The 10,940-nt window shown below is 26.6% G+C and overlaps 1 protein-coding gene across 1 annotated transcript; it reads right to left on the bottom strand.

Moving 5' to 3' along the window:
• Positions 1–351: 351 nt before the first annotated feature.
• Positions 352–9,854, bottom strand: LOC113845991 (cucumisin-like). The gene is made up of 11 exons (XM_027473778.1): positions 9,808–9,854; positions 7,573–7,732; positions 6,531–6,619; positions 5,301–5,392; positions 4,966–5,200; positions 4,238–4,757; positions 2,548–2,651; positions 2,203–2,424; positions 2,003–2,114; positions 1,703–1,916; positions 352–1,011 (listed from the first exon to the last, which is right to left on the bottom strand). The coding sequence occupies exons 2-11, from the start codon at positions 7,657–7,659 to the stop codon at positions 485–487; spliced, it is 2,202 nt and encodes a 733-aa protein (XP_027329579.1). The 5' UTR covers positions 7,660–7,732; positions 9,808–9,854; the 3' UTR covers positions 352–484.
• Between the last annotated feature and the right edge of the window lie 1,086 nt (positions 9,855–10,940).

Below are 10,940 nucleotides of genomic sequence, written 5' to 3'. Positions count from 1 at the left end.
AGGACTATTCAATGGCATTTGTCTGAGGATCAAAGCATCTTCTTTTTCCAGCTCATAACTCAAATATAGTCAATTGTAAACTACTTTTTTCAAGCTTTACATCTAACATTTAAAAGGAGATGTCACAATTTTTTTTAAAAAAAAAGCTTTTAATTTCTAATAAGTTATATATTATTTAGATTAATTTTTTATAAACTAACTTCTATAAGTTTCTTATTTTTGTTGTTGAAAATGTTCTACTAATTTAATGAAAAAAGAATAAATTATAAGTTTCTAATGATGGTAAATTAGTCGAGAAAATGAATAGAAAATACAATGCCTAAAAGTAAACTATTATATTGATCTTCAATTTTGGTTTACAAAGTAACCAAAATATTTATGCACTAACACTTAATAGGTAGGAGAAAAAGCAAGCCAAGAAATAACATGATCATTGCCAATCTTGTGGCTTATTTCTTCATTGACAAGGTTCATAGTAGAAAACTTACGGGGGAACGTAGACCACAATAGGGCTCTTTACTTGATAAGTGCCGTCATCCCAAATCAAAGAAGAAGAAACATTGTCTGCAGTAATGCTCCCTTCAATCTTAAGCGTGAATGACTGTTTTTGACCCAAAGATGAGAAGTGCAAAACATTTGGCAAAACTGTGATGATTAACGAAGATGGATGAGTAGTTATTGTAGCATTATATGTGGATGTAGCTGATCCAACATTTGTAACGGTTCTGCGAAAAATGGCACTAGTTTTTGTAGAGCGAATTGTGGAAAGAGCAAAAGATGGGAGATTAAGGTCCCAAACAGTTCCATTATTTGCTTTCGTACAAGTGCTATTATCTCCTGTAATAATCTGTAGCTTTCTTGTATCATAACCTTCACCACACAAAAACTTAACATAATCAATTTCACTAGCATCATAAACTAGTCCAGGATTCACTGCCTTGACGGGATTGATTTGCCCCGCTCCGTAAGCAAATTCAGCTTCTGCATTCGTTGTAGGACTCATAGAGGTAGCTGTAAATAAGAGAATAAACAGAGTAGTTGTAAAACATATTTACCCCATTAAATTGAACCAAGCAAAACTGAAATAGCTATATATCTATTTTTGAACTTCAACCCCTTCAGTTCAGCGGATTAAGTCACTCTATTGCTTTCAAGAAAAAATGTGTAAAGCGCTTACTTGTACACGTGCATAAGCTTCTAGTTTGACATTTCACCTTTATGTTTTTGTGGTGAGAATTGATATTTTCACACCTCACTCCTTCTAAATTATCCACACCTCCCTTTTTTTATAGTAATAATTAAAAGAGAGAGAGAGAGAGAAGCTCTTATTTCTCATCATTTTTACCATAAAAGGCAAGGTGTAAGGGTAGTGTAGCAAAAAGTACAAGAGAAACATTTATCTTGTATATTTATACATTCATGTACTCGTGAACACCAAGAAACCTGGAGCAAAAGAATGACAAAATAAAAAAGGTTAAGTGAGTTATTTATTGGGTGTTTCAGTTATCGTCCCGTAGTTTTATTTTAAGAGCTGACAGTTACTCTTATGAGATCTCCCACAACAAAACAAACCTTATGTCTTCTTATATATAAATGTTTGTGCAAAATCAAATTACTTCTTTCCTTTCCCTATCCCTTTCCCTACTCTGTCAAATGGGGATAGAATGATTGCAATCTATATGGGTACCAAGAAGACCATTACCAGTTGTCATTAGTGCGGATTTAATCATTGCAGGAGTCCAATTAGGATGAAAGGATTTAACATAGGCAGCTGCTCCAGTAACATGAGGGCATGCCATTGAAGTGCCAGACAGTAACTTGTATTTTGTTGATCTAGTATCTCCTTGAACGCCAGAAACAGCAGCATACGGAGGCCATGCAGCTAGAATGTTAACTCCTGGAGCGGCTATATCAGGCTACAAAATTAGAAAACAATTGGAATGAGCAAATGACCTTGGAGAATATAGATTGTTATGTATATATAACTATAAAATGAAGTTACCTTAAGAATGTTTGGAGTGATTTTGTTTGGACCTCTGGATGAGAATGGAGCTATGTAAGGGGCTAATGAATCTTTGCCTTCAGTACTCTTAAAGATAGTAGCTGTTGGATTACTGTAACAGTATATAAATAATATCCTTCAAGACTAAGCGAAGTTGTATGTCATTTATATGTATATGATCTTATTGAAAATTTGTGTACCTCATTGACTTTATGTAAGAATATACGAGTGTCCCATCGTTTTGGCTAAGGTGAGTCGCTGGCAATGCAAATATATGTGCCACAGCTTTTGAAGAGCTACTTCGAAATATAATACCAGCAGCTCCTGATGCCAATCCCAGAGATTTAGGACCTCGATATCCATCACATAAAACAATTTTTCCCTTCACCAAAGCCATGTCCAAAGAATCTTCAGGGCAAGACCTAAGTAGTTTTAATACCAGAAATTGAAAAAAAAATAAAAAATTAATAGTTGGTAAGACTAATAACTACTCAGCAAAATAATTAATAGGAGAGATTGGTAATGTATAGCACTGTAGCTGGTACCTGGAAGTAGAACTATTAAATCCACCGTTGATGTTAGGTGCATCTCCAGCATATATTAAGGGATAGCTTGTATTTTTTAGATCAAATGTATTTACTGAAACCCCCTGCATAGTGAAATATTCCATATTAATTTATTTTTTTAATTCAAATAAGAATGCTCTGTATGGACCAAAAGAAGCTTAGATAAAGGAGGAAAAGAAAAACATCACCTTTTACACCCTCCATATTTCCTTATATAATATGTCAAATTACCCAACACATGGAGAGAAAAGAGAGATCATGATGCATTTTTCTTTTCAAGGGGTGTAAAGGTAGTGATAAAATAATGGCGTGAATAATTAAAATAAACAAATAAATATATTATGAGATTTGAATTCAAGCTCGCATTACATGTCAAACAACTCCACTATTCATGAGTTGAATCAAGGGATCGTGAAATGTACTAAAAACCCAAGTTTAAGAACATAAAAACGATCTCCTACATTGTGATATAAAGATGATTGAACGAAACAAGAAATTTATTTCAAGTGAGTTTGTCTAAAATAAAAACGTTATAAAGCCTTCAAAATCTTAATTCCCTAAAATTTAAAATAAATAAACCCTTATTAAAGACAAACTTATTTTAAAAGTTTTTTTTTCAATTGAATGAAAGTAAAATATACACTGGCAGTAAATTAAATTCAAACTATTGTAAAAATTAAAAATATATTTATACTAATATATAGCCAATTATGCATTTGAACATTTACATAAATTTAACTTTTGGTGTACTAAAATATTTTATAATGTCATTTAAAATTAACGTGTTATCATATTATATAAAAAATTATTATTTCGTATAATTTAAAATGTTATATAATATGTCAATATTATATGATAATGTAAAATGTTTCATTTATATATTGCATCGAAAATTAATTTTGCATATAGTTAGCAAAGAAATGACGCTCTCACGTAACCTATACTAGAATCTTCACAAGTTTAGCATTTTAGCTTTTTCAATAAATTAAGAACAGTTGAAAATTTTATAAGCAAATACAAACTAATCCTTATTTTGGAGAGTTAGTTAAGAAAATAATAAATTTATTGAACAATATTTATTATGAAATATAAACATACCTTTTTTATTTTTTCAGTAATTAATAATATTTAATAAAATATGGTGGGCTTAAATTGATTTTTTACTATACTTTTGTAAAATTTTAATTTTAAATTATAAAAAATTATTTGATATTTAATATATATATATATATATATATATATATTATCTCTAGTGATGATATAACTCAACAAAAAGTTGACACAACAATATTTTAGTTAATAACGCCACCTTTAATGACTAAAAATATCAAATTCTAAAAAGATGAAAAACTAAAATTAAAAAAATTTTAATAACTAAAATTCTACAAAAATGTAAGGATGATCGTAGGCACTTTAGACCTGCTAATCCATATCTAAATTTTTAACCAATCACTTTCATATGTGGATAAGTTTAGAATGGGAAATTTATATTTAACACTAAATGGGTGTATATACTTGTTAAAAGAAGAGAGATTGAAAGGGAAAAAAAACACATAATAAAATAAAAATATAAATAACAGAACGAGAGTAAGATATAAAAAAAAAAAAGTAAAAAATATTATTATCATTATTAATATCTTGAAGTAAATGTTTCTAAAACGAATATTACCTGATAGATCTTGCCATTGCCTAACTGGACACTGGTCAAAAACTTTCTATCTATGGTGTTGGCAGCTACAGAAATGAACCATGGAGCATTATTTGAGATTGTGAATGGTTTTGAGCCCAAATTGCCAGCAGTTTTAGACATTAATATTCCTTTCTTCAATGCATGAAAAGCTCCTATCGCATATATGTCTTCAAAATAGTTATTGTATCGCACCTTTGAAGGTCCCATTGAAACAGAAAGAATGTCAACACCATCCATAATGGCTTCATCAAATGCCGCAAGGATATCAGCTTCCCTACAACCCACTGACCAACAAACTTTGTATGCAGCAATGCGTGCCAGTGGAACTCCTCCTCTGGCTGTCCCTAAGCCAAGCCCAAAAAAACTTGCTGACTTAACTAAGTTTCCAGCAGCAATGGATGCACAGTGAGTCCCATGGCCACTCGTATCCTTTGGAGATATAATATCACCTTTTCCAAACATACCATTAATGCGGAAATATTTTGCTCCAACTATTTTGCTACAAGTAAATTTTTAATTAAGTTTGAATCAGCGTACAGAGAAGTAATTGTTGGAGAAAAAAATATAAGAATACAAAAAATTATAAATTAAAATTAATTTATACATCTTATATTTTTAAAAAATACTTAAAAAATTAAAAGATAAAAGAAAAAGTTTATCTGGACTAATGTTGATTGCCATGTATGTTTAACATTAATGTTACATACTTATTGCAGGTAAAGTTACGACAAGATCCCTTCCATTTCTGTGGTGGTGGACCAAATCCTCCCCCGCTAAAGCTATCAGAATCAGGCCAAATTCCACTGTCAATTACTCCAACAATTGTATTGCTTTCTACATTTGTTCTTTTGACTTGTTCGGGGAAGCCTATGAAGTCCCAAGACTTTGATGTTTCAAGCCTATGGTTTCTGTTTGGTATAACAGAGACCACACCATCCATTCCTGGTCAAATATCTTAATTTAATTATTCACATAATATATACATTATATATGAGTAATAGAGTAAGTTATATATAAACTACCATATGTATCCTAATATTACCTCTCATTCTTTTTGTTTCTTCATTTGTTAGCCTCGCGACAAATCCATTAAAACTTTTGTAGCTGTGCAGCAAAGCATTTGGTGCAAATTTGCTGGAAAGATATATGCCATTTGGAATGGTAAGTATTTGTAGTAATATATATATATTCTTCCCTCACCCAAATCATAAAATACCTGCGTAATTGACATCTATTGACGTATATTGTCTTTACTTTGAGCAATGTTTAACACTGGCCTTTGAGTTTGTATACACATACTATTGTTATAACATGGTAGGGAAAAAAAAATACTTAGTGAGCGTAGGTGTAGCCATTTTCTAAAAATGCATTTTGTTTATTATTTGTCATCATACATCTCTGAAATTTTGAAATGGGATGTTACCGTAAAATCGATTATGGGCAAAAGTAAGAGTTGGTATGATTTAAAGTTGAATAGAATAATTTTCATGTAATTAATTTTAGATTATTAAATATAATAGAAATGCGTGTATAAATTAATTTATATTGTATATTTTTATTAAATAATATATTTTTAGAAATATATATAAGAATTACATTTTTAACCGTAAAATAAACAAGGCTTGAGTTTTGGATAGTTTTTACATTGTTTTGAGAATTTTATATACCATAAATTTGCTTTTAAAACAAATATTTTTAGACAGATTATTCAATTTTTAATCAAAATTAATTCTATAAAACTAAAATAATTTGAAATTTCATTTGTAAGCGCTAAGGTTAAAATAAATATCTATTGTGTGAATATTATCGTTGTAGTCAGATAATAATCTATCTGAATATTATGACTTGGCCCATTATAACAAAAAATTATTTTAACTTTAATGACTTAAAATTATATAGTTGTTTTAAAAATTTAATTAAGTCTATTTGTATGGATAAGGGTTTAAATTCTATTAATTAAAATTTTAAAACGAAAAATTAAAAATGGTTTTACTAAGCAAAAAAAAGTTAACCTTAATTTTGAAAATAAATTATGTGCATTTAAAGTAAGATTTAACATAATTTGACCCCGCTTATATGAAATTAGCATCTCTGAAGTTCTTAATATTTTTATACTAAATTTATTATAATCCCCAAGCAATCAACAAAGCTGCAATTATATATAGAAACTATATATCATGACTTTTTGAAATATCGACAATAATGCAAGACTAACAATATTATATGCACTCTAATGAAAGTGGGTAGCAATTATTAGGTAATAGTATAAGACCTGCCGAGAACATTTTGAACCATACTCGTGTGTAGTAATTCTATGGATTCTACGCCCTTCGGATGTTCGCCCATGTAGACAATGTAAGTCTGCGTACACATAGAATTTGATGATTAATGTAAAATTGTAAGCAATTATGAGTAAATATTTTTAAGACATTAAGCTCTCAAGATCAAAAGGAATGAGTAAATTAAGAGAGAGGAAAAGGAACTAAACAAAATGAGCAAGTGTTTTGCTCTCAAAGATGTACAAGGAGCATGTTCACAAAAGAGAAACATTAACAATACAATTTTTAACACATTATTTTAAATTATTTCTTCTTATTATTTAAAATTTCTTTTAAAAATCATCTAAAATATATTTTGAAATTTTCCTTTCATAACACATGTATATCGCTCCAAAAGCATACCATAATGGCTTGCATCTTTTAGGTTAGGAAAATTAATATTAGCGATTCAGATCTTCTCGTGCAACAGACGGTCTAGCCATATATAAAGTATTTATTGTATATTTTTAATATTTATTTAATTTTTTTTAATTAATTTTAATTATTTAAAATATAAAAAAATATTTTTTATATTAGTATAAATCTAAAAACTTTTACTTTTTAATTTAAACTTTTTATTTAACTTATATCTAAATAACAGTAAAGTGATAATGAATAAAATATATATTAATAAATAAAATTTTGTTGTAAAAGAGTCGTAAACAATTTGACTAAAGAAAATAACGTTGACTCAACAAAAATATTAAAATATATATAGAGAGCAAGATTTTTTTATATTAATGTAAGTCTAAAAATTTTTACATTTTATTTAAGTTTTTTATTTAACTTATATTTAATATATTATAATTTATTATTTTATTAACGGTTAGATATAAATTAAATAAAATATTTAAATTGAGTGTAAGAGTTTTTAAATTTAAAACTAACGTGAAAACATCCTTTTTTCTCTCTCTCTATATATATATATATATATATATATATATATATATATATATATATATATATATATATATAATAAAAGTAGATATTGTTTACCTTAGAATCGTCCTCTGAAAATGAAGGAGTCATTAGCAGAATGCATGTAAAAATTTGGAAGAAATGGCACAACCCTAGAGATATCATCTTTTTCTCAGAAGAAATCTTGATGAAATAATCTTCTCAGCTCTTATTTATACGATTTCACACTCTTTTACCTGCAAGTAAATTTATATATAACTTAGTAAGTTTTTCGTTTATTGTACATGTATTGTTAAATTTAAAATAAATTTATAAATTAAAAATTAATTATAAAAATAATAATAAATATTATCATAAATCAGACTAAATTAATAAAAGAGATAGAAAAAAATTTATATTAATAGTATAATAATTTAAATTTTTATTTAAAATATACTTAAATTGATACAATATATCAAGATTTAAATTTTAAATCAAAATAAATTTGAAATTAAAAAAATAGTATTCAAAATAAATAAAAATTCTTTAATGAAAAAAAGTTACCTAATATCATAATAAGGATAAAAATAATTCTTAAAATACTTTTATTCAAGAATGAAGAGTCAAATTTAATATATAAAAATAAATAATACAAAATTGTATAGAATTTAATGCGCTTCATCATGCGAATTATATTATCTTTATATTTGCATAGATGATAACAAATAGACACTATAACATATATCACTTATAGTTTGTAAAAATATATAAAAAAAATGTATCGTATTAATATTGCTGACATTGTAATAAATTAGAATTTAAACCATGTTAGAAAATGCTATTAACAATGTTTTTTCACATCTCGAATGACATTTAATAAATGTTGTAATTTATGATATAAGAAAATAGTATATATAAAGGACAGCGTGTGTATGTAGCATTGTCTTGATTTTCTTTATGGTGGACCATAACATAGTGGTTACTGAGGGCCCAATAACACTCTAGGATCCCACCAAAAAATGTACAGAAAATTTGGATGTTATGAAACAATATCTATCTCATCATGCATTCCCTTTTCTTATTTAAAATGCTAATTATTATTATTATTCTCATCTTCTTTTTTATTATTTTATTTTACTATATTTCAAAAATATATTCTAACAATTATCATTGATGTTAAATATAAAATCTTGTTAAAAAGTTTGTCATAATTATTTTACAAAATTCCTTACAATTTTTTATTTTAATATTTTCTTACAAAAATATTTTTAGTAGAAATAAATAATTAAGAGATAGTAAGACGATGAGCCTTAACAAACTTAATATCATTAATGAAGTCAATTATATTTTTAAATTTTTATGAAGTAATTAAAATGTCTCACTACTTTTACTTTTGTTTATCTATTTTTTTTAAAATTACACCGATTAAAAATTTAATATTTTATTAGAATTAATAATGAAATTTATTTATTTTTCTTTATTAATTTTTGTTTTGATTCTTAATTATTTAAATAGTCATAAGTACAAGATTATTAATAAAATAATAGTAATCATTAATATTATTTAAAATTCTATCTAAATAAATAAAATACCTAAAAAAGTATCTCACAGTGATACATTTACGTCACCCTAATCAAAGCTTGTCTTTTTTTTTTTTTTGGGTGGATGAGTAATCAAAGCTTGTCTTTGTTAATACTCAATTATTGATGGAAGATAAAGGCTTGACTTAATCAAGACTTTTTCCTTTAAGAGGATTATAATAAAAAAATGAGGATTATGAAATTAATAATTGAAATAATATTAAACGTTCATTTTCATGATGTTTTTAATAGTGATAAATTACAAAGAAACATCTATAGATGCATCATGGAAAAAGAAAAATTAAAAACTGCCATAAAAAGAGTAAGTGCATCTCAGAAAACTAAAATTAGTTGTATAGTTTCATATTAACTTTGATTTCACGTGTCATAAAACATCTAAAACTTTTATTCATAATGCTTTTCCAATTTTTGTTAACTATAATAACCTTAATAGGAAGAACAATAGAGTAACTATTTAAAACTAAACGTAAACTAATAAAATCAACACGGACTTGTGAAATTTAAATGCATAAAGTTAGTAAAAATAAAATAAAAAACAATTTATAATTGAAGATGATAAAATAAATGTGAGTAAAAGCAAAATAACATCATTAAATATAAGAAAATAATTTTGATAAATAAGGAACAAAATAATAATTTAAATTTAATAAAATAATTAAAAAAATATTAAATATTAATTTATTACCTTTTCAAAACATTATACAAATTAATAATAAATATTACAATCACCTTTTTTTCTTGATTCTGTTCTCTTTTCTCTTCCCTTCACTTCTCTTCATTGCTTCTCAGGTCACTCATATTTCTCTATCTTGACTTATTGACTCACGGTATGCGAAAGGGATAACCACGCCACGCCTTTTATAGCCGATATAAATGAGATGGTGTTATTGTGCACCCACGTTTTGAACATTTTTAAAGATATTTATGTGGAAATTATTATAACGTAACTACATCAATTAATCATAAACAAAACTAATGTCCAAGGACTCAACACTATAGTGAGGGACATATATTGTTTCAGAATAGAGAAAAGTACGTACGAGAAAGAATGAGAGATAAATATTTTATTTTAATTAATCATATAAAATTCATAAAAAATGAAAGATTAATATGAAATCTATGTTAATTTATTATTTTATTTAAAAATAATAAATTAAGAAATTATTATTAAGAAAAAGAATTTATACTTTTTTCTTTTCTTCGAAATTTAACTTCTACCTCTAACTTGAGAAAAAGACAAAGACACCCCGTGTTGTTCTGGAATATATATAAACTAAGAAATAAATTACACCTAATGATTATATGTAGAAGGAATGAAATAGGAACAAAAGAAATTGTTTTTATTTAAATAAATAAAATTTATTTATTTTATTTAAATAAGCATAAAATAAAATAAAATTTATCCAAACACTGTCATGCCAACATGGGGTTGCAGTTGTCATCTCTTGTCCAAACATGCAAAAATAGGGACATTGACAGAAAGATAGAACAACAGAGTACCTTTCACACTAATACAGTCCATCTTGCACAAACAAACAATAACAGCAACACAAAGACCTTTCAATCACTCGAAACAACGTGTGAAATCAAACTAAAGAGAAGACCAAGAGCATACACAAACAAAACTATGTGCGTAAATTTAATAAAAGTACGTTAAATAATATTTCAACAGTTGTAATTTATAAATGTTATAATTTATAGGATTAAAATCAATACACGTTGGAGTGAAATTAACATAAATTATTTAAATAGCCATAAACTGTTGGACAAACTTATATAGTGATAAACGGTCTAAATCTATAGTTGTTAAAGGTAATGAGCGGGTAGATTGAATATAATTGCGTAAAATGGTAATGAGTCCACACA

The sequence above is a fragment of the Abrus precatorius genome, unplaced genomic scaffold (genome assembly GCF_003935025.1).
Source record: "Abrus precatorius isolate BTA unplaced genomic scaffold, Abrus_2018 Scaffold8, whole genome shotgun sequence".
NCBI classification, from domain to species: domain Eukaryota; kingdom Viridiplantae; phylum Streptophyta; class Magnoliopsida; order Fabales; family Fabaceae; genus Abrus; species Abrus precatorius.
This window is presented reverse-complemented; position numbering and strand designations above follow the sequence as displayed.